The sequence below is a fragment of the Anabrus simplex genome, chromosome 6, assembly GCF_040414725.1.
Source record: "Anabrus simplex isolate iqAnaSimp1 chromosome 6, ASM4041472v1, whole genome shotgun sequence".
Classification (NCBI taxonomy): Eukaryota; Metazoa; Arthropoda; class Insecta; order Orthoptera; family Tettigoniidae; genus Anabrus; species Anabrus simplex.
This window is the reverse complement of record NC_090270.1, coordinates 310978619-311003971: the sequence shown is the minus strand read 5'-3', so window position 1 is coordinate 311003971 and position 25353 is coordinate 310978619. Positions and strand designations below refer to the sequence as shown.

The following is a 25353-nucleotide window of genomic DNA, read 5'->3' as shown; positions in this document are numbered from 1 at the left end:
ATAAAGTATGGGAAGTAATAGGGATGTCGCTATTAACATGGAACGAGTTAGCGACATTCCAAAGTTATGCCAGAACTATGAGTTAGAGCCTACGTGGCACACTGTTGAAAAACGGCTCAAATTGTCTCATAAGTTTGAGGGCTTCTCTCCTATTAAATGGCATATTTTTTTAGAGTATTTTTTTTGGGAATCGCGCATGACGTTATCAATGAAGGAATCTTACATTGGCCATGAAGGAGGTACAGACATCACCTTTAATTCCAGTTGATAATATAAACAGCCATACCTCATGAGCTTTTAGTTGTACATGCCTGCCATTATCGTATTCATAGTTTTTTTTACGTGCAGTACCGGGCAAGTTGGCCGTGCGCGTAGAGGCGTGCGGCTGTGAGCTTGCATCCGGGAGATAGTAGGTTCGAATCCCACTATCGGCAGCCCTGAAGATGGTTTTCCGTGCTTTCCCATTTTCAGACCAGGCAAATGCTGGGGCTGTACCTTAATTAAGGCCACGGCCGCTTCCTTCCAACTCCTAGGTCTTTCCTATCCCATCGTCGCCATAAGACCTATCTGTGTCGGTGCGACGTAAAGCCCCTAGCAAAAAAAAAAATACTTGCAGTTAAAATTGAAAGCCCCACATTAGGAGTGCGGCCGTCTTTGTGAGATATCTGTGACTATGCCACTCGGTTGTCACTCCTCTAAAGTATGATGTCGAAGAAATTCTTTTCACATTTACTTGCGGAAATCCAAGGTTCCTGATAACCAAAAGACAATGAAAGCACGTTACAACGTATTCTTATTATTATTATTATTATTATTATTATTATTATTATTATTATTATTATTATTATTATTATTATTATTATTGATAGCTCCACGGTCTAGGGGTATCGAGGCAGCTTCTCACCCGGAGGCCCCTGGTTCGATTCCCGGTCTGCTCAGTGATTTTTAACGAGTTCTAATGACTAGTTCGAGATCCACTCAGCCCACGGAAAACCACTGAGGAGCCATCTGAAAGTGAGATATTGGCCCTAGCCTAGGAAGTCAATAATAAAGACCTATATGATTTGTTGAACTTTCCACGCTTTATATCGTAACCTGCAGGCCTTCGGGCTTAACAGCTGTGGCTTTGTGGGCCGAAGTCCATTATTGCTGCAGCGCAATGCTTTTCTTGTTAAATCAGATTGTGCTCGTGAGTATCATCTGGACGATATTATTTCTTATAATGATCCAGTAGTCCCACATTCGAACTGCGGCCGTCTTTGTGAGATATTATTTCTATGTAGAATTGTTCACAAACTGTTGTCAATTTCCGCACGAATATATTTTAAAAAGAGGCAATGAATGAGAGAACTTATTCAATAACTCGATATTTATGCACGACAATATAGTCATAGTCACCTTGTCAGACAATTTATCATTTTGCCTAATGCTAACATGAGTTATTATGTCAAGCCTTGCCCCTGAACATTCGTATGTCTCTCGCTACGCCTATCGTAGGTTGAGAATGCATGAACTAACGGAATGAGGGAAATAATTTGTAGAGAGAGATTTCATTGAAACACAATGTCGTAGAAGTAGAGAGGGATCAGATTCGAGAGTGATTAAGATCGCTTTCGTGTAGAATAACATGGTTGAGATATTCAGCAAGTCCAGGTTGCTCGTTCGACCGCGCATTCAAATCACGTTCCGCCCAGGATATAACTATCGTACGCGCCCAGTTGCTAACCAGACGCGTGCTGTGCTACCTTGTTTGTAAACACTACTGTCTCTAGGTCACCAGCATTCCAAGTATGACGTTCTGCAACACGTGGTGTGCTTCAGTATGACTGTGAATGGTCTGAGTTATTTACTGAGGAAATTGCATAACGCTATTCTGATCACTTTTTTCCCGGTTCGTTTAGGCCTACTAGGGAGGCTGGTCTTAACTCTTAGCTAGGGACTTCTGCTTTTTCTTGGCCCAGTACACTTTCATTTTCTGTCGATATGCCTGCTTCCTCCCATCTGTCCATTTAAGCCTGGTTGTTCCTGTACTCTTTTTGCTTGTGAGGGACAGTGGGAAGACTCCCTGAAGGATGCCCGGTTAAAAAAGGCTGGGCGTGTTTCTATTGAAACATTCTTAGAACTAATCCATAAACATCAGTGTATGTTGACAGTATTGTCACAATATTAAGAAATCTGAGATAGTGGATTAGTTGTAAAATACATCCACGTAATATCCATTTCAATGTAAAACCACTTTTGACTTCTGTTAATGGGAGGGAAATAATTAATCCAAGGTATCCTCCGTTTGTCACAAGAGGCGATTAAACGGAAGAGTAGGTTGGTTACCGTGGAATCCTTAGCTGAATCTGGCATTTCACTTGCTTGTCCCTGGCTCCTCACTTTCATCTTTCCTAACTGACCTCCATAGGTCTGCTCTCGTTATCTCTTGTCCCCGACGATATTAGATTTACGGGGCCCAGGGAGTCTCTCATTTTCACACCTTTCCTTTAACAATACATTCATTCTTCGAAGAGGCTTGAAACTCTTCTACTTTCCTCTGTAGTTTAAAGAAAGCATGTTTCCCCGGTTGTACCTTAAAATATAAATCACTACCTGCACCACATGAACAAAATACCATTCTGGGTGCTTTCTCATGCCACACTAATTTATAAACAAAATTATACAAACGATCATGTAGGACAAAAGAATGCATTCTGACTTTAATTCGACCAATGAACACATGCTGTATCTTTATGTGTGGTGAATGGAGTATGTAGGCCTACAATTGTTTCCGAATATAACTTAGCCTACGTTAGTTTTAAATTCACTAAATATGAATTGACTATGATTTACTCCTACTGCTACTGGCCTTCTGAACCCAACTTGGTAGATTCCACGCCATTTCAGACCAGTGGTAATTAGAGCTAGACGCTGGAATACGTCAGCCTCCTGTCGCTACGTATATTGGCACGTAAAAGAACACCTGCGGGGTAAAATTTGACCACCTTGGCATCTCCGCAAACCATAAAATAATGTGTAGTTAGTAGTATGTGAAACCAATTATTATTTGTTATACCATCGGTAAAGGTATACATTAGATTTGAAGGAGAGAACACTATTGATGTGACTGAACATTTGATAAGTACTTATGAAATTATAAATGGAACAAAATTCCTCAAATTGAGATGAGCTAGAACTTTGTCCATTTCTGGACGTTGGGGACAGAGTCAGTGGTCTCAGCTAGGTTAGGGGGCCGCTTATTAGGTACTTCAGGCTAGAATTTCTTTATAGTATAATACGACGTATTTCCGCCTTCTCCTTTAAACAATAGCATGTTGACTAGCTTACCAAGTAATGATTGTGCTCAGTGTTGCTTAACGTCAGAGATCTTGTGGCTGGGGGCATAGAATATGTCCATGCTAGGTCCGCTTGTAGTAAGATCAGACTGAAAGAGGTATCCTCAGGGTCTCTCAACTTGAGAGCATGGGTTGGCAACCACAGGACCTCTAGCTCAGTCTGACATTTCTTTCTTTTTCTTGTGCTATGCTCCTTACTTTCATTTCTCGTTCGTCAATTTGTATGGTCATCTCTCGTTCTATTACTCTCCCGATAACGAGTCTTTCATTTTGCGTAGATCAGAGTGTCGGGAATCTTCCTTCTTCTCTTCTAATTAGTATTAACACTTTATTGCATGAATTATTTGTCGTTTGCGTTTGCTGACGAAAATGCCAAGCTTTAAACTTCAACTTGCGTTTAGTGTCTTAGATTTACCAACAACACTTAACTAGAGCTAACACCTTAACACTCGTATGTGATGTGGTTTGCCATAATGAAATATACAAGGTGAAGCGTAATTCGCGCACTCGGGCGTCGTAGCGCGACTCCTCACATGCCAGCAATAAAAAAATGTCTCTTACAAAATTTCGTCTTGCGAGTATATCCGGCAGAAAAACGACGTTGAAGAGAAGCAATCTGGCAACACTGTAATCACATGTAGGGTAACTACCTCTGTCAGCAGCAGTTAGTCGTACTGTATAGCTGGTGCAGTGGATAGATTTTTAGGTTAGCATGCAGGAGGTCGAGTGGTCGATCCTGGGTTGAAGCGTATGTTTTTTATTTCGTAAATGTAGTCCAGGTGGTATGGTATCTGGCATCTTAATCGTCAACAGCGATTGCAGCGGGTCGTCTAGAAACCATTTGCACTTACGTACTCGTTCGTTCGTAATCTGTTTACCCTCCAGGGTCGGTTTTTCCCTCGGACTCAGCGAGGGATCCCACCTCTACCGCCTCAAGGGCAGTGTCCTGGAGATTCAGACTTTGGGTCGGGTATACAACTGGGGAGAATGACCAGTACCTCGCCCAGGCGGCCTCACCTGCTATGCTGAACAGGGGCCTTGTGGAGGGATGGGAAGATTGGATGGGACAGGCAAGGAAGATGGAAGGAAGCGGTCGTGGCCTTAAGTTAGGTACCATCCCGGCATTTGCCTGGAAGAGAAGTGGGAAACCACGGAAAACAACTTCCAGGATGGCTGAGGTGGGAATCGAACCCACCTCTACTCAGTTGACCTCCCGAGGCTGAGTGGACCCCGCTCCAGCCCTCGTACCACTTTTCAAATTTCGTGGCAGAGCCGGGAATCGAACCCGGACCTCCGGGGGTGGCAGCTAATCACGCTAACCACTACACCACAGAGGCGGACACTTACATACTACGATCCTAGAAATGGACGAACAATCGTTTTCATTGGTCAGCTTTGAAAGGCGCCCTTTCCACGTCGTGGGCATGAATGTATTCGCACCACTTCATCTACTAGATATGAAACCTGTTTTCTTCGTACCCTCCTCCAATGGTTCCATAGATTAGTACCAACTATTATTCTTGCCTCGTTCAGGTCCATTACATTTCGTTAGGGCCTTACGTTACCAGTAGGCCTAGCAACGTGCTCTGCGAATAATGTCCAAACTCGGTTACAATGTGTGTGTGTTATCACCATGGTCCCAATAATTCTGCCTTTCAACATTGCGCCTGGTAACCGCATGCTGTTTAGTACGTATCTCAATGCATTATTATTATTATTATTATTATTATTATGTTGTTGTTGTTGTTGTTGTTGTTGTAAATGTGGGATACATGTGACCTCAGAAACGGTGTCTTACTGTATTAAAGTAGGTAATGTCAGATGGAAATTAGCAAATAAAAAATGCGCCTCAACCCAGGATCGAACCATCGACCTCCTCCATGCCAACCAAAAAGTCTACTCACTGCACCAACTGTACAGCACCACGAGAGCGTGCTGACAGCAGTAGTTACCGTACATATGGTCACAGTGTTGCCAGATTGCTACTCCTCAACGTCCGTTTTCTACCGGATATACTCGCAAGACGAAAATTTGTAAGAGACATTTTTTTATTGCTGGCATGTGAGGAGTCGCGCTCCGACGCCCGAGTGCGCGAATTACGCTTCACCCTGTATAGGCCTACATATATACCACGCTGTATTGTGGATGTTGTGAAACAAATAGCAGTCATTTTACTGCACGTGTTCCATAACAGGGTGCATTTGTAAATACGCCAAAGGTTCAGAAAGGAAAGTTTAATAACTTATTAATTTATACGTCCGCCTCTGTGGTGTAGTGGTTAGCGTGATTAGCTGCCACCCCCGGAGGCCGGGGTTCGATTCCCGGCTCTGCCACGAAATTTGGAAAGTGGTATGAGGGCTGGAACGGGGTCCACTCAGCCTCGGGAGGCCAACTGAGTAGAGGTGGGTTCGATTCCCACCTCAGCCATCCTGGAAGTGGTTTTCCGTGGTTTCCCACTTCTCCTCCAGGCGAATGCCGGGATGGTACCTAACATAAGGCCACGGCCGCTTCCTTCCCTCTTCCTTGTCTATCCCTTCCAATCTTCCCATCCCTCCACAAGGCCCCTGTTCATCATAGCAGGTGAGGCCGCCTGGGCGAGGTACTGGTCATTCTCCCCAGTTGTATCCCCGACCAAGAGTCTGAAGCTCCAGGACACTGCCCTTGAGGCGGTAGAGGTGGGATCCTTCGCTGTGTCCGAGGGAAAAGCCGACCCTGGAGGGTAAGCAGATGATGATGATGATGATTAATTTATACACGTGTGGACGTTCCACTCTATAAAAGAGTTCATTGTATGAAACATAAACTAATACTGTTTAGCGAAATATGTGTGTAGAAGGCAGACGTCTGTTTGGAACTTCGGCTGCATTCTCCACAGATTAAAATGATGTCAGTGTATTCGTCATTGCTGAACACACTGGCCATTGTCGATATGCAGACAGCACATATAGTGCTGCTGTACACTAGGACATACACCAGCCTAGTACTATGCGGTCGTAAACGAGGTTTACCAATCGAAGGGATTGCAGTAGACGGGTAGCGCTGAGGAACATGCTGCGAGTGACGGTCCGTTTGTTATCTCTTCATATCCTGACGTAAACTGCCTGTTGGCGGTAGTGCCCCTGTGAAAATCAGTTAGTAGACATCCCATTCATCATTCGTGCATGCGGGACAATTATAAGTACAAAGTACGGCGCTTGCGAGCCGCTTGGTATATATATATATACATACGACTTTTTTGCGCGCACTATACTGAATTATCTGTACGCATGCATGTTGTAAGAAGCTACTAAGGGAGAAACAACTAAAGAACCTGTACTCATCCTCTCTCTAAGCCCGAAGACTTATCCACGATTCTTCGTTTTTCCATGTAGCAAAGAAATGTCCATATATATTTTCTCTTCTGATTATTGTTAGTAGAGGATGGTTGCCCAGTTGTCCTTAGTCTTAAAATAATAATCACCACCATCACCACCACCAAGCTTAACCTTTATATACGGAGGTCGAGTCATAAGTCATGGCAACTATTTTTTTTCTCGCTAACAGGAGACATTACGGAAAATCTAAGATGTGCATTTGGAAACATACTGTATTTACTTGCGTATTATGCCACTAGATGGTGTATGTAAACAACGGTGTGGTTCAAAGCATGCCCCCAAGTTCAGTGTGTGAGTGAGAGCGTCACAAAATGGAAGTCAACAAGCAGGAGCAACAATCGTATATTAAAATAGCAGTTCTGCGCAGCAGAAATGCACGCCAATGCCATGCAGAGCTGCGGGAAGCATTATATGGACAACGGTTTGCTGACAAAGAGGACATCGTAACAACATTTCGGAGAGAGGTGTCACACGTTAGCGATACACAACATGCAGCGAATGGTATTCAGCACCTGCCCTACCACTGGCAACTCACAGTGGAAACCTTGGGTGATTATTTCGAATGTCTGTAACCAGTGGAGACCTCTCCTTTGTACGTGGTTTTGTGTATTTGCTGTCTATACCTTAATAAAGCAATGTTTACCAATGGCCTGTGTTCTGTCACTTTCCTACGAGAATCTCCTGACGTCAGAATTTGTATTCAATTCTATGCATAAGTACATGCCCTATATTTTCAAATGCATATCTTAGATTTTCCGTGTTGTCTCCTGTTCGCGAGTAAAAAAAATAGTTGCCATGACTTATAACTCGATCCTCGTATTACTTTTATGTAGTTCATTTTTATAGCGCTTAAGTGTATGTAATTCAGTTTTCAAACTTCAGGTTTTTAGTTTCATTTTCTCCCTGTCTCTCTCTCTTTTTCTCTGCAAAAATAATTTTGTGTGCCGTTTTCTATGTCCATGATACAAAAAGGGACTCATTAGCCTCATTGGAAAATTCTAACCAATAAATTCAAATTCAGTACCATGTCCTGTGTTACACCAGACTGCCAATGTTATAACACGAGTGTTTGTCTGTTCTGCAGGTCTGAAGCGCGCATTCCGTCGCAGTGAAGATGGCTCCTTTTTCGGACAGTTCTCGACGTGTCAAGCCCTGACGATTGGTGCGGCGGAATTGCTGGGTACAGCTTTTCTGGTCCTATTGGGCTGCATGAGTCTTGTAAAGGGAATAGGACCTGACGAACCTCCACTCTTCGTAGTCGCTTTTGGTTTTGGATTTGCAGTAGCCGCCATCATTCAGGTAAGGACAGATTGGTACTCTCCGTGATCAATATTTCACTTGAATATATAATTTAGTACACATATCGATCGATAAGTCAATTAACTACTTAAAAGAGAACGCAGGTTACTAAGGAAGATCTTGGGCAACAGACGGGTTGACGGGCAGGTTCGACTGAAATCCAACAAAGAAGTATACAGGAGAATGGAACCGACAACAACAATTAGAAAGAGAAGACTCCTGATTTTGGGCACATCTCCTATACGAATAATGACCGGATCACAAAGAAAATCTGGAATTTTCTAAAACCAAAGGTATCTAATTTGAGATGGTTCCAAGAGTGTAAAAATGATCTGAAAGAGGTGGGCATTATGGGGGATAAAATACATTTAGGGTTAGTTTCAGAAGGGTGGTGAAAAGCTATTAGGGTCTTATGGTGGAGACAGAACCCAGAATACGGAGAGGTTGTCACTGATGCTTTCACGGCCCGTACTTACAGACATGATATTGTATAGGCTTTTGCGGTTTAAGAAGCCTTCTCGTGGACAGTCGAAATTTTCTTCTGATGACGCAGAGCACAGTTCTCTGCGAAGCGTGAAGAATTTCACCTCATTTTCTTGACACGGAATAAGCCCAAAAGCCTATGAGTATTACGAAGAGGTTCATTACCTGAGAAGCGGAAAATGGCGCTGATCGATGGTGTGAAGGGATACTGGCAGGATGTCAAAGCCGGCAGACGAACAAGACACAGACACTGAAAATGAGATTGGTTATTAACACGCAGGCCATAGAGGCTCAATTCAAAAAAAAAAAAAGAAAAACAGAAAAGGAGAAATAGTACATGACGAAGATAAGTTAAGTAATGAACAAAAATGGTCAACCGGACAGCGATAGGAACACTTTCTGCTTCTTCTACTTTTTTCTTCTCTCGTTGACACAAAATGTGTTGTTTGATATAATTCCTTGTTATGCAGAGTGAACAATACATCTCGGATTCATAGGTGCCAACATTATTTTAGGTGCCTAAAACTGGTTTTCAATTACCAAAAAGTAGGTTCTAAAATATATTTTAGAAAGCTTCAATTTTTCGTATTTTAATAAGCATTTATCAATCAGTCCGCCTCTGTGGTGTAGTGGTTAGTGCGATTAGCTGCCACGCCCGGAGGCTGGGGTTCCATTCCCAGCACTGCCACGAAATTTAAAAAGTGGTACGAGGGCTTGAACGGCGTCTACACAGAATTGGGACCTCAACTGAGTAGAGGGGTTTCGAAGTGGTTTTCTGTGGTTTCCCACTTCTTCTCCAGGCAAATGCCGGGATGGTACCCTGACTTCCCTCTGTTTTTGTCTATCCCTTCCAATCTTCCCATCCCTCTCCGGCTCCGTGGCTAAACGGTTAGCGTGGTAGCCTTTGATCACAGGAGTCCGGGTTCGAATCGCGGCGGGGTCGGGAATTTTAGCCATAATTATTTAATTTCGCTGACACGGGGACTAGGAGTTTGTGTCGACTTCATCATCATTTCATCCCCATCACGACGCACAGGTCGCCTAGGGGAGTCAAATCAAAAGACCTGCATCTGGCGAGCCGAACTTGTCCTCGGACACTCCCAGCACTGAAAGCCATAAGCTATTTTTTCCCATCCCTGACAATGCCCCTGATCGGCATAGCAGGTGAGGACGCCTGGGCGAGGTACTTGTCCCTCCAAATGTCTGTCATTCCAGGACACTGCCCTTGAGGCGGTAGAGGTGGGATCCATCGCCGAGTCCGTGGGAAGTTAAGGGGAAGTGTGCTCGACCAAAAGAAGAGGTGGATGGACATGGTGCGAGAGGTCCTGTTTTAAAATAACCTAGAGAATGAAGTAGTCTAGGACAGAGCGATAGAAGAGACTCACTAAACACAGTGACCCTGCATAGTGCGGGATAAGCTGTGGAATAATAATAATAATAATAATAATAATAATAATAATAATAATAATAATAATAATAATAATAATAATAATAATAATAAAACCAAACAAGCATTTTTCAAAGAAACCGAAGAAGATTTGGCACTGATAAACATTAAAAAGGAACAAGTTGCAAATTGTAAATTGAGGAAAGTAATGTTTGATGGTAAATTTCCTGAGAAAGCGAAGAAGAAATCAGACAATAAGTAGACGGAAGAAAGAAAGCAACAACACTAAGAAAGGATAGAAGAGTTTTGGGAAGACAAGAAGAAGGAGAAGAAGAAGAAGAAACTGTTTCAAGTGATCCTAACATGGCCTAATCGAATAACTGAATAATAATAATAATAATAATAATAATAATAATAATAATAATAATAGTGCTAATAACAATAAAATAATAACACCCGGGTGAGCTGGTCGTGCAAGTCCTACCGTTGGCAGCCATGAAGATGATTTTCTGAGATTTTCCATTTTTACACCAGGCAAATGATGAGGCTGTACCTTAATTAAGGCATCGGCCGCTACCTACCCATACTTGAGTCGCCAAAATCCTTCAATGTGGCAGTGAGAGATTAAACGACTAGAAAAAGAAAAGACACTGTGTAATCCGTTCTCTCAGACTCGACTAACGTATGCTACTACTCGACTATGAAATTAGAATCTCGAAGTGAAGCAACTACTCTTGGAAATGAGCTTATCTGTATTGGTAAAACCGTAATTGCAGTGTATTCAGCTTTCCCTGAATTAAAGTAGAGATTTTTGTTTTCATACTTAACAAGGATTTGTTATTGAATCAATGTTTCTTTACCTTGATAGATAGGAGTCTTTGACGAACACTGATAAAATGTTGTGTCATACGAGTAATTCATTGTCTCATGATAAGGCTCTTCCCTTCCTCGTCACCTCTAGACAACGAAGTATACAAGTCCTATGCCGGGTTGTTTCCATCTACCTTTCTGGGGCTCACAACATTTACTTTGGGTTCAATTCTTCTTTCCTTATCTACCGCTTTTCCAACACTTTTCCGGTAGCGAGTGCGAACTGTGGCGCACATATGGATTTGCCCCTGTTTTACGACTGGATGCCCTTCGTAACGCCGACGCTATGTAGAGGGATGTACTCATTATTGCGTGTGTCTGTGGTAGTTGGTCGTGTGATGTGTTCTCGGAATATTCCCGACTGGGAATCGAACTCGGGCCTCTCTGAAGCGAACGTCTCAACACTGACCATTAATCCAAAAAAACCAGACTTCGGGTTTTATTCTATAATAACTCACTCATTTATTCAATTAGTTTTCAAGTCCATGTTACATCCAATGATTCTACACATTTATATACACACTTTCTGCACACCATTTACGGTACCAGGACCGCCTTCATCTGCTCCATCATTCTTTGCAAGTCCTCCATCCACAACTCGTTATCCAAGTTGCTGCGCCTGAAGTCGATTAGAGCACACTCTCACACGTTCTTCTTAGTACGATGGTCTGTAGGTAGGCCTGTAGCTGTTTGTTCACTTCCATCTTGTCCATGTGCTTCTTGAACAAGTTGGTGACTAGCCCGTCCCACGTTATTACCACAGAGACCATCGTCACCTTGACTCCATTGTACATTGTCATGTATCATCAGATCCGGTTTGTTGTGTTCAATGCGTAGCTCAGTCTGTATGGTGACGTCTGACTTTATTCTAATCCGTTGATTGGATATAACATTTTCCACTTTATAGGGCTTTATCTTATTCTTCTTATTCAGCCCATACTTTTTGGTGAACATGAAATTCAAGCATCTGACAACGTCATTGTTGATTTTCTTGTAGTAAAAGTTAAGCATTCGTCCATATTGCGTTGCCAGATAATCTACGGTCTGGCTGCAGTGTGCGGACCTCTGGAATATACTCCCTTGACTAAAGAAGATGTTTCTGTCTTGTATCTTACATAACATTCCTTCTTCTTGCAGAGATATATTTCCCCTCATTAGCCATAACGATGACTGTTTTACATCTACAAATTTCTTCTGTTGTTCACGGAACAATAGGGAATGCATTGACTTGGCCATGACTCGATCCATTCGCATCTGTTTTTGCTTCTGCTTAACTACTGTTACCGTTACGTCGTTTCCTTCCTCATTTAGGTACTTCCGTTTCAAATGTTCTTCAATCAGTCCAAGATGGGTTGCATTTCTCCTTCAACTTTCTGCGATAAAAATAATAAAAATAATTTTTAGATCAATTGTAACACTATATTGTCACTAAGGGATAGGTCTAGAAAGAAAATTGTAGTCCTCTTTATTTGGTACAAATATATTCGACAGTTTTGAAAAGTACATGCTTAATGACGAAAATTTGCTGATGTTTTGTGAACAGTTATTACAAACATTACTAATATGTAACACGTTGCGCGGGGAGGGACCCAAAGTCGAAAATTGGAAATTTACAGCAGAGTACCCCCTGTGGGTGGGGGCGGTAGAATAACACCCACGGTATCCCCTGCCTGTCGTAAGAGGCGACTAAAAGGGGTCCCAGGGGCTCTGATCTTTGGAGCGTGGGTTGGCGACCACGGGGCCCTCAGCTGAGTCCTGGCATTGCTTCCACTTACTTGTGCCAGGCTCCTCACTTTCATCTATCCTATCCGACCTCTCTTGGTCAACTCTTGTTCTCTTCCGACCCCGACGCTATTAGGTTTGCGAGGGCTAGGGAGTCTTTCATTTTCACGCCCTTCGTGGCCCTTGTCTTCCTTCGGCCGATATCTTCATTTTTCGAAGTGTCGGACCCCTTCCATATTTTCCCTCTGATTAGTGTTATATAGAGGATGGTTGCCTAGTTGTACTTCCTCTTAAAACAATAATCACCACCACCACCACCTTACAGCAGAGTCGAACGAAAGTGCCGCCTGGGGTGTAAAAATTGTATTTCTATGTAATTCGTTGCACTTCCTATGGGCTTAACAAACTACACTGGCGGAAAAAATATCCAAGCAACAAGAAGGGATTGTGCTAGATTAACGAATGCTGGTAGGCGTATTTATACGTCTGAAAGATGACGTTGATTCAAATTTCTCGTAAATTGCATTAGTGTGGCGCTAGTAGCGGCCCTATGACGTTGCACATCAGGTTTGCTTTAAATACGGGCTGTACTGTGCCTGCGAAATTTGACGGAGCGACTGTGAGTAGGTAAAGAATGCCTTTACGACGGCGAAGAGGCCAGTATCAACAGCTCATTGGGGTAGAACGAGGACGTATAATAGGGCTACGGAAGGTGGATTTTTCTTCCGCGCTATTGCAGAACGACTTGGCAGAAATGTCTTCAGTGTTCATGCTCGCTGGCAGCAGTGGTCATGAGAAGGTACGGTCGCATGAAGACCGGGCTCCGGTCGTCACCATCTGCGACTTCAGTGGTGTCAAGCGAGAGCTTATTGGATGATGGCGTGGATGCCCGTTGTGTTTTCCGATCAAAGCTGGTTCTGTCTTTGATGGCCGTGTGTTGGTTATAAGGAGGCCAGGTGAGCGCCTGCATTCCACCTGTCTGCGGGGTCGACACACTGGACCTACACGGGGAGTTCTGGTCTAGAGAGCAACTTTCTATGACAGCAGGAGCTCTCTCGTCGTTATCCCACGCACCCTGACTTCAGATGTGTGCGTCCGTCTGGTGATTCGACCTGTTGTGCTGCCATTCATGAACAGCATTCCCGGGGGGGGGGGTGTTTTCGAACAGGATAATGCACACCCCCATGCCATTGTTGTAACCCAGCGTACTCTACAGAGTATTGAAATGTGTCCTTGGCCTGCTCGATTCTCCGATCTGTCCCCAATTGAGCACGTATGGGACATCACTAGACGACAACTGCAGCGTGATCCACAACGGGCATTAACCGTCCCTGTTTTGACCGATCAAGTGCAACAGGTATGGAACTCCATCCCATAAGCTTACATCCGGCACCTGGATGACACCATGCATGCGCGCTTGCATGCCTGCATTCAACAGTCAGGCTATTACACCGGTTATTAATGGATCAGTATGGCACATTTGCGATGGCTTTTCTCGCTCGGATATTAACCTGTAGTTGAGTTTTCACATGTCCGACTCGTTGGCTGAATGGTCAGCGTACTGGCCTTCGGTTCATAGGGTCCCGGGTTCGATTCCCGGCCGGTTCGGGGATTTTAATCGCTTCTTATTAATTCTTCTGGCTCGGGGACTAGGTGTATATGTCCGTCCCAACACTCTCCTCATCATATTCAGACAAGATATTACACTACCAACCACCACAGAAACACGCAATAGTGCTTACATCCCTCCATAGAGGATTGGCGTCAGGAAGGGCATCTGGCCGTAAAACAGGGCCAAATCCACATGTGCGACGCAGTTCGCACCCGCTACCCCACATGTGTGGGAAAAGCGGCAGGAAAAGAAGAAGTTGAGTTTTCACGTCAAGCTCTTATTCCGACGGTGGCACTGGCAGGGCTTGGAGCACCCTCCGCATTTACCAGACATGAGTCCTTGTGACTTCGACCTGTTTCCGAAGTTGAAGAAACCCCTCCGAGGCCGGTGATTTTCTGACGTGCCGTCTGTCCGCTTCCGTAGCGTAACGGTTCATGTAGTTAGCTGCCGTCCTCGGGGGCCCGCGTACTGCCAGAAATTTAAGAATGGCAAGAGGGCTGGTATGTGATTGAAATGGTACATGCAGCTCACCTCCAAAGGGCGTGTGGCTGATACGAGCTGCACCACCTCGGAAAGAGGACACGAGTTTACTTGTTCAACTCCATGGCTAAGAGGTTAGCGTGCTGGCTTTTGGTTCAAGGGGCCTCGGGTGCCATTCCAGGCCGGGTTGGGGATTTTAACCTTAATTGCTTATTTCCACTGGCACAGGGGCTGGGTGTTTGTGTCGTCCTTAAACTGAAAATACAAGAAAAACAAGGAGAGAATTGGAAACATTAGAAAAATATGCAAGTACAAAAGTCTATGAGAAAATCTATACTCCGCTCAGTAGGATGCTCCGGCGCTGTCATTAACAGAGGACGCCTTGCTGATGGTCCCCAACAGCTCCCCGATATTAGGCAAAAGGCAGTAGACTCCGCGGGTGACTGCACTGAAGGAATGCAGTGCAACTGTACTTGTTATTTCGTTAAATATTGCGTTCTATCAATATTACAATTGTTGCCATTGATGCTTTCACGGGCCGTACTTATAGACATGATACTGTATAGGCTTTTGGGCTTATGCCGTGTCAAGAAAATAAGGTGAAATTCCTTACGTTTCGCAGAGAACTGTGCTCTGCGTCATCAGAAGAAAATCTCGACTGTCCACGAGAAAGGCTTCTTAAACAATGACATTTTCAAATTTAAACATTATAATAGAAGTGGAAATGGTACGTTCATTCGTCACCAGATGGCTCCGCGGACGTGGCACAGCGCTAGTGTTCGAAGCGGAAGCTCATCGAACCATCAGCCATGAATAATTTACGTAGGTAGTTCCCTTCCCTGTCCCTTCACTATTGTTATTTCGTCTCGGTGTTTTCCAAATTCGTACGTTCCTCATCGCCAGATGTTTCATTCCAGGCTTGTGTCAATGCCACACACCTGTCAATGTCATATGTTATGTACACATGTTATGTGACCCTCTTAGACTGATTCTGATGGTTCGGTCAGCTTCCGCTTCGAACACTAGCGCTGTGCCTCGTCCGGGAGCCATCTGGTGGCGAATGAACGTACCATTTCCACTTCTATTATAACGTCTAAACGTAAATAATTTCACCTTATTTTCGTGACACGGCAATATTACCCTTACTTTATTTACAGTCGTCGTACAATTTACTATTATACATCTACCTCCTTTCCCTGAGTGTACCTCCTCTTGCGGCACACGGTGACCTCACTTCCTCCTCAAGTGCAGCTATTTTAAAATTATAAAATTCCTGGTGATACGTTCAGATCACACCTTCGGTTTTGAAGTTTATCATAATTTTACTTCTAATAAGCATAGATTGTAAAACGCATTCCAGGTTGGACAATGTATAAAAGCAGAAAGGGAAAATGAGTGGTCGTGCTTGTTTAGTAGTTGAGATAGGATGCGCTAAGGCGCCTAACTTCAGTAATCAGATCTTATAATTAATAAAAGCCTTCTTTCATTGTAAATTTTCTAAACTTCAGGTCTTTGCACAACAGTCTCATTATGACTGCCCTCAAATTTTGCACTCATGTACTGTATAGTCATGGAAATTCTATAAGCTTTAGTATCCTTGTGAATAATATTTGGTGTCTGTTTTGAAGTATTTTTGTTCAAGGTTTAAACACTTATAATGTTTGTTCTGGAACTATATATTGCATACTGTTATAATAATTAGCTCGTGATTATTTTAATTGGGATGAAAGAGAGGATAATTTTCATTATATCACAACAAACATTGCTGATTGCTCTATTTCATCGCACAGGAAGGAAGATTGCCTTGACCAGGAATTGTGAAAAAAAACAGCCATCTTTTCACAAATGTTCAGCCTCGAAATTTGTTCGGAAATCTATGAAAGGCTCTTGAAGAACCGCTGATTTCTATACGGCAGGGTATCATTCCCCAAGTCAGAAACCATGATTATAGCACTCTCAGACATTCAGATACACCGGTTAATATTCCGTATTATGACTTCTTGTATATTTTTACTTTAAAGTTTTGCTCTTTTAGTCATAGCTAAGTGTTCTTACACTTTTAAGCCACCTGCAAATCGGATGCACTTGTAACGTGAAGTTCATGGTCTTAGTGGTGTATTTAGTGTTATTTTAATAAAGATTTTATGAGAGTGCTAAGGAATTCCTGATGTCATTGCAGCTAGCAGTAGAGCATCCAACTCACAATCCCAGTTCACGCGTTCATTACTCTGAATTTTGGTAATGCATGTCATTGTTATGCCTTTGCTGGCAGGACTTAGTGGTTACAGTGCACTATGTCTTCTGGTATAGGCTAGAGCATTTTTGTTACTTTCATAGATCTGTCTCTGTCTTATCCTTGGCTTTGACAATATGAAAGTGACTGAGGTATGAGCGATGCTAGTAATGCCAATCCTTATGCAGCCAGTCCCTGCTATGAATGGTGTGAAAATCTTGCTCATAAGGTCGGTTGGTGCATGCATTTCAGTAGGCTTGGCAGACTGATATGTAATAGCAATTCTGGCTCGGTGAGGAAAGCAACGGGAAACTACCTCACTCCTCATTTCCCTAGTACGCCTCTTCAGTGATGTCTAGGCCATCTATGACAGCTGATGGCAGAGCTGTTGAGGATCCAACCAGTGGAATCGCTGACGGACTGAACATACATACATATGTCATTGTTGTCTCGTTAAAGATCTCTGGTGGTACAGTCACCGTGATCCGGGGATCATTCGCGTGTATTACTATCGCGCTATCACGCTCGTGTTAGATTTTATCTCCTTCGCACTGGTAATTATTTATTACGAAATAGTTGATGTCCGAACACTTTTATTTGGTGACTGAAATAATTATGAATGTAAATAAAATACAAAATTAATTTGTATTTTCATAAAAATAGCGCAAGTCGGAGGAAAGCATATACCTAATCATCCTGTAATAGCGCGAATGATCGCGAGTTAAATTAACGCAGCCATAGGAATCATTCTGTAGAATCCCATATTCGTTGTTAGATGGCAATGTCGAAATTCGGTGCAAGTCCGCTAGCAACATCAGAAGGTCTACAGGGTAGTACCTGAGGCCATACTCTTCTTCTTCGTCTTGTGCAAATGTATTACCTAAATTCATATAAGACAACGAACAAGACTCTGCAACCACGACAAGATTCTTGTTTAAATTGAAGTAGCGATACAGCTACCAGTGACGTAGACATGGTCGGCTACTTCACCACAAACGGGGTCAGGAGTCGAAGTGATGTGATTTTATCGTTATCGCACTAAGGCCTTGACCTGTCGAGAATTACGAGACATCCTTCACACTTTGAGAAAGATTGGGCAGTGAACTGTGCCATGTTGGTCACTCTGTCCGCAATGAGAAATGTGGGCTGTGCTACGTTCCTCATCAGTTATCTCCAACTCGAATAATGGCGACTGCTGAATGTCGTTCGTATGGTCTTAGCTGGAAAGCGAGCTGCACCGAACATGTATTGATATAAATATGTCTTGTGGCTAGGGCTCAAACGAAAATTTGTGTAAAGTGCCTCGACACAATGTGTGACGGAAGTGTAACCATAGCAACAGTCTTATGGCGGGTTACCGTCTCAAATTAACAGCCACTGATGGACGGCTATGGCCGGGAGACATATCATTTGATTGATATCATTTGATTTTTGCAAAGGGAAAAGTGATGTATTTTATTCAAGTAATTAAGGCCGTAGGAGGATGTAGATTTCATGTGTAGCAAATTGTTACAATGTGTCTCCAAATTTTGGCATTTTTCTTCATATCGTGATAATAGTCCGCCTCTGTGGTGTAGTGGTTAGTGTGATTAGCTTCCACCCCCGGAGGCCTGGGTTCGATTCCCGGCTCTGCCACGAAATTTGAAAAGTGGTAAGAGGGCTGGAACGGGGTCCACTCACCACAACTGAGTAGAGGTGTGTTCGATTCCCACCTCAGCCATTCTGGAAGTAGTTTTCAGTCGTTTCCCACTTCTTCTCCAAGCAAATGCCGGGATGGTACCTAACTTAAGGCCATGGCCGCTTCCTTTCCTCTTCCTTGTCTATCCCTTCCTATGTCCCCACCCTCCCCCTCCACCAAGGGCCCTGTTCATCATAGCAGGTGAGGCCACTTGGGCGAGGTACTGGTCATGCTTCCCACTTGTATCCCCCGACCCAGTGTCTCACGCTCCAGGACACTGCACTTGAGGCGGTAGAGGTGGGATCCCTCGTTGAGTCCGAGGGAAAAACCAACCCTGGAGGGTAAACACATTAAGAAAGGAAGAAAGAAAGAAATATCGTGATCATAATCAATTTAATTGTAATAATAGTAATAATGATACTACTACTACTAATAATAATAGGCCTAATAATAATTGCATTTATTGTATAGCTTTCAGTGCAGGGTGTGTCCGAGGATATGTTCGTTTTCCCTGATGGAGGTCATTATATTCGACACCTATGGGTGACCTGCGCGTCTTGATGGGAAATGATGATGATGATGATGACGATGATAACGGGGTAGGGTGAAGGGGGCTTTACGTCCCCATCCGACGGACGAATCACCATCAACAACGTCATATACTGTACCCGCACTTCATACGAACACTGCGGGAGAGGTTTGGAGTTAAACCCAGGCTTTTGGAATACAATCTAGTGATTAGAAAGTATGTACTACCACCCCTTCTACCCAGTCGGCCTACAATTTTACACCATCGGGAATCGAAGCGGCTAACCACGGTGTCAGACCATACAGTATAGGCATAACACCTTAAGGATTAGGGCCACCCGTCGGGCTAATATGTGTATGTTGAGTTCTCAGCCCGAAGGTTAGATTGGTGCTCAACAGTTCCACCATAGGTGGCCCAGATGTCACTGAAGAGACGTACTGGGGAAATGACGAGTGATGTAGTTTCCCGTTGCTTTCCTCACCGAGCCAAAAGTTGCTATTACATACCTGTCTGCCAAGCCCACTGAAATGCCCGCACCAACCGATTCTATGAGCAACATTTTCACTCCATTCATAGCAGGGACTGGCTGCATAAGAAATGGCATTACTGACATCACTCATAGACCGGTCATTTTCTTATTGTCAAAGCCAAGAACGAGACTGAGACAGGTCAATGAAAGTAACTTACTTGTTCTAGCCCGCACCAGAAGGCATAGTGCAGTGTAGACACTAGGTCTTGTCAGCAAAGGCAACTGGGCTAATACTAATAATAATATAATGAAAATAATAATAAAACCCAGCATATTACTAAGCAGCACAATGTCCCAATCAATCAATCAATCAATCAATCAATCAATCAATCAATCAATCAATCAATCAATCAATCAATCAATCAATCAATCAATCAATCAATCAATCAATCAATCAATCAATCAATCAATCAATCAATCAATCAATCAATCAATCAATCAATCAATCAATCAATCAATCAATCAATCAATCAATCAATCAATCAATCAATCAATCAATCAATCAATCAATCAATCAATCAATCAATCAATCAATCAATCAATCAATCAATCAATCAATCAATCAATCAATCAATCAATCAATCAATCAATCTTTATTTAGGACTGTCGCTGGAAAAGTGCTCACCAAAAAATATATTGTGCAGAGAAACATTTGTCGTTGTTGTGCAGCGATCTGTCCATTCCTCCTAAGTGTCAAAGTTGGTAGCAACACTGGTGGCGCCATCACGTAAGATGTGGGCTACACTGAATCGAGTGAGGACAAAGTATTGAAGATACAAGGACTCCCCTTACAGGTTAAATTTTACTTCAGCGCCATAATGTGCCTCACGGCAAACAATTCTCCATATTGTGAGAGAGACCAAGTTGCTCGACAGTGGATCAAGGAACTGGACATTCAAATTTGATACGGTAACCTAAGATTCGTGTTTCTTGTTTAAATGAAATGGCGAATGGCTTTTAGTGCCGGGAGGTGTCCGAGGACTTCGGTTCGCCAGGTGCAGGTCTTCTAATTTGACGGTCGTAGGCGGCCTTCGCGTCGTGATGAAGATGAAATGATGATGAAAACGACACATATACCCAGTCCCCGTGTCAGGGGAATTAACCAATTATGGTTAAAATTCTCGACCCAGGCGGGGGGGAATCGAACACGGGACCTCGCGCCAGCACGCTAGCCATTTAGCCATGGAGCCGGACATGTTTCTTTTTTATGCACATACATATCAATCAATGTTGACGCGATAATTACTGATCCACGGCACATGCATAGCTTAGAACGAAAATTTGGTGGTATAGTTCATGCAGTACTGAATCTTAGATGCAGAACCTTTCCAGTTAGAGTTCTAAGCAGAAAAATAATATCACACAGCGGTTTTCGAGGGCAAAGAGCATATACAGTGTGGTCGGAAACAGAGTAAACTGCGTATATGAGCATTAGAGGGTTGGTCATACTGATAAGTAATTTGAAAAAAACATCGATATCTTGCCTCGTTGTCATTTTATCAGCTACTGAATTTAGCCTATCAGGTGGCTTCGCGGGTGACTTCAGATATGCTTTGCGAGGCGGTGTTGCTAAAGCTGCAGGTGGCTTAGATGGGTTTGAGAGCCAAGCCTAAAAATCAGCATCTGACGCAAAATCACCCTGTCGCAGTAGCGTACTCCTTAAGGGGCGTAGGTCAGTGTTCAAATCCCTCCCATGGCGAAGGGTTCTTCTTCGATTGGTGCTCTCAAAGCCTCTGAAAGGGTTAAACACTTATAAAAATGAAGATATCGGCCAAAGAAATACAAGGACTACAAGGGTTGTGACAATGAAAGACTCCCTAGGCTTCTAATATCGTCGGGATTGGAAAAGAAGAAGAGTTGTGTGACGAAGGAAGGTCCGATAGGATAGATGAAGCAAGGGCCCCGTTGTCGACAACTGGCACTCCCATGTTATGAAATCTTAGCACCTCTTTAATCGCCTCTTGCGACAGCAGGGTATACCGTGAGTTTTATTAAACTACCCCCACCCATAGATGGTCACCGAGTGAGTGACTGAGCTCAATGGGCTGGCTTCGAGTCTGGCTCAGTCCTGTAGTTTCTGAAGATGCTCATAAATGCCAGCCTCGTGTCCGTAGGTTTGCTGGCACCTCGGCGTTCCTGATAACAGTAAGAAGTAGTAAGTTGAAGGTGAAATAAATGAAGTTATTAGTCTGACTTTCAGGGCACACGGTTTTCTTCTACTGTACAGTATAACAGTCTCAAAACACATTTTAAGAATGAAGTGCATTGGCCTACCAAGCGACCGGTGCTCAGCCCGAAGGCCTGCAGATTATGATGTGTCGTGTGTTCAGCACTACGAATCATCTCGGCTTTCTAAACCGGAGTCGCTATCTCACCGTCAGACAGCTCCTCAATTGTAATCACGTAGGCTGAGTGGACCTCGAACCAGCCCTTAGGTCCAGGTAAAATTCGCTGACCTAGCCGGGAATCGAACCCGGGGCCTCCGGGTAAGACGTAGGCACGCTACCCCTACACCACGGGGCCGGTTTAGATAATGTCCACCTACTGATTGTAATGCTTAGTGCCAATAGCTGCCATTCTTGAGGATGAAAGTTCAATTTCCATACCTGTGGCGCATGTAAGGTTGCTTCATGGAACGGTACGTGCAGGTAATGTGCATGCAATTCGAATGTCATCGGAGGTGTGTCTGGAAAAGAGATTTACCGACCTCGATAGCTGCAGTCGCTGAAGTATCCACTATTCGGGAGATAGTGAGTTCGAACTCCACTGTCGGAGGCCATGAAGATGGTTTTCTGTGGTTTCCCATTTTCACACCTTAATTAAGGCCACGGCCGCTTCCTTCCCACTAGTAGCCCTTTCCTGTAGTATCGTCGCCATAAGACGTATCTGTGTAGGCGTGACGTAAAACAATATGATGTACTTCAGAAATACGAGAAAACGAATTTACTATAAAGCAAAAAATTAAATAAATAGCTGACATTTAATAGATGAAATTAATAAAGAAAGTATAATTATCAAAATCTAAAAATTAAAAATAATAAATATGTTACCCCGCGTTATTATCCGTTAAACAAGAAATAGTGTTGGATAGAAGAAAAAGGATTGCATTGTTTCTGTTATCTTGCCTTTCGGCATTGAAGACATTCCAGCCACAAAGTTAATCAAGCACACAGTGAATGAAATTTGGTATTTACAATATTTAATTAATACTCAATGTTTATATTTACAGGGGCTATTTTTCATTTGTTTAAGATGTCTCTCACCCACACTTTCCCTTCCATTGTTTTGTTTAATACGTCCTCTTGACGAATTATTCCTTCTTCTCTCCTGCTTGCATGCATACAATCGTAATTAATTATTTGTTTAGTAATTATTACAACTTCCCCCATGAGGAGGCTGCTACAAGGGCAAAATACATCAACTACAAGCTCTTTAAGTCTTTAGGCATTTTCAATCGTGAAATTACCAGCGTTTCGTCCCAGTGTAGCAGTGGGATCATCAGTTGGAATGCTACACCTTACATGTAATTAATCTCATAATAGAACCGTATTGAGGATAATATATTAAAATTATAAAATTCTTTTATTAACAACCACCTACTCAATACAATATAATACACTCATTGAATTATAAAATAATCATGAGGTGTCTTAAAGAATGGCTTAAATAACGAAACATGTTTCGTTCGGCATTGCGAACATCATCAGCCGTTAATGTACAAAGACTAGGTCAGGGCCCTGAACTTAAGTGATCAAAATTGTTAAAAGAATAACAATGTCGTAATAAAAAGTAATATGATAACATTAGACTTAATTAGTAACAGTATGTACAGATCAACAGCGAGAATTTATGGTGAAATACATTGAACAATGGCAGTCTGTGAAGTTAAAAACAATCATGGGGTTGTTAAAGTAAAAAAAATAAAATAGATATTGTAGACATTTCACCACAAATTCTCGCTGTTGATCTGTACATACTGTTACTAATTAAGTCTAATGTTATCATATTACTTTTTATTGCGACATTGTTATTCTTTTAACAATTTTGATCACTTAAGTTCAGGGCCCTGACCTAGTCTTTGTACATTAACAGCTGATGATGTTCGCAATGCCGAACGAAACATGTTCCGTTATTTAAGCCATTCTTTAAGACACCTCATGATTATTTTATAATTCAATGAGTGTATTATATTGTATTGAGTAGGTGGTTGTTAATAAAAGAATTTTATAATTTTAATATGCTACACCTTTCCAAGACGCTGGCGCTAGTACGCCGTTGAGACACCATTGCAAGCCTCCTATGAAGGACAACATAACTATATCTTCCAAATCATTGGTGAATTTGCTAGAATGTGCCAGCTAGAAATAAAAACAATCACAAGGCTCAAAAATAAATCGGAACATAGCATGATGTACATGCGGAGTAGGTTTATTGAAACTCGTATTGTGGCGATAGTGATGTCGTGAAGTCGCGTCCTGTTGAGACCGTGAGAATCCTACATCTGTTCTAGACATTTAGGGATTTTTGCTCGAGCATCGATCATGAGTCCATGGACAGATATGTTGTCTAGGGGATATACACCTGTCCCATTATCTCTTTAGTTCCTCCGCAGATTCTGCACTTCTTTTTATCTTCTCGGCAAGAGTAAAAATCGTTAAAGGGGAGTGTTACAGTCTAGATCTTCTTGTTCCTCTCTTGCCCTCAATCATTCCTTCCATGGCATTAACTATAAAACTACTGTGCCTGTAGGCTGTGTAAATAATGAAGGCTAATAAAGCACCAGGATGCGGTGAAGTGCCTGGAGAAATTATACAGAGGTTGGATGAAGAAACATACGGTTACACATCGAAAGTGATCACTGAAGTATTTGAAACCGGAGGAATTCCAGAAGATTTTAAAAAGTTTCTCATTATCCCTATACCTTACCAAAGAAACCTGGAACTCTAAAATGTGAAGATCATCGCACCCTCAGTATTGTCGCACATGTCAAAAATATTGACAAGAATAATATATAATCGATTAAGAAATACACCTGAACCGAATTCATCTGAAGACCAGTTTGGATTTAGACGGAACAGAGGTACAAGTGGTGCTATCTTAATTTTACAACGGGTTAGAGGCAAAATGATGAACGTAAGAAAACCATTGTTTATTGCATTTGTGGATTTAGAAAATAGTCTTCGATAATTTAAACTGGAATATAATAATGAATATTATGGCTAGCATTGATCTAGATTTTAGAGACTGACGAATAGTATATGAACTCCACAAAAACTGAAGATGCATCATAAACATAAATGGTGAAGTACAGGAGGCCTACATAAAGAAAGGTGTATGACAGGGATGTAATTTGTCACCTTGCTGTTAAACCTATTATTGAAAAAGGCATCGACGAATGTAAAGAAGATCTGTCTGTCTGTTAGGTCATCAGCCCAGAGGCTGGTTGGATCCTCAGATAGCACCACCAAAGGTTATGCGGTTATAAGGAAACCCCAAAAACCAATGGCAGCAGCAAAATGAGGCGTACTAGGCAAGATGAGGAGTGAGGTAGTTTGCCTTTGCTTTCCTCACTGGGTCAGAAAGTACTATTGCAGCACGACTAACCCTATGCGCAGCACCTTTCACAACACTCAGATGCACTAGTCATGCTCTGAATGCCATTACTCAGTACTACCCATACCCTAGGAATTTCCATATTGACACAGCCATGGATGTTGACTGGGACTTCGGTGGAAGCTACACTTTACTCTGGCCTGTGCCAAGAGATGGATGCAAAAGTACTCCATCCATCAAGAAATGACAGCAGGCAGGTAGAGAAG

General features: G+C 42.7%; 1 protein-coding gene across 4 annotated transcripts in view; it reads left to right on the top strand.

Moving 5' to 3' along the window:
- LOC136876519 (aquaporin AQPAe.a) overlaps positions 1-25353 on the top strand; it is a 539002-nt gene that overhangs the window by 432830 nt on the left and 80819 nt on the right. For all 4 annotated transcript variants that reach the window (XM_068228461.1, XM_067150535.2, XM_067150537.2 and 1 more), the window contains exon 2: positions 7797-8011. In XM_068228461.1, coding sequence (XP_068084562.1) covers positions 7797-8011 — 215 coding nt within the window. The remainder of the gene's footprint in view (positions 1-7796; positions 8012-25353) is intronic.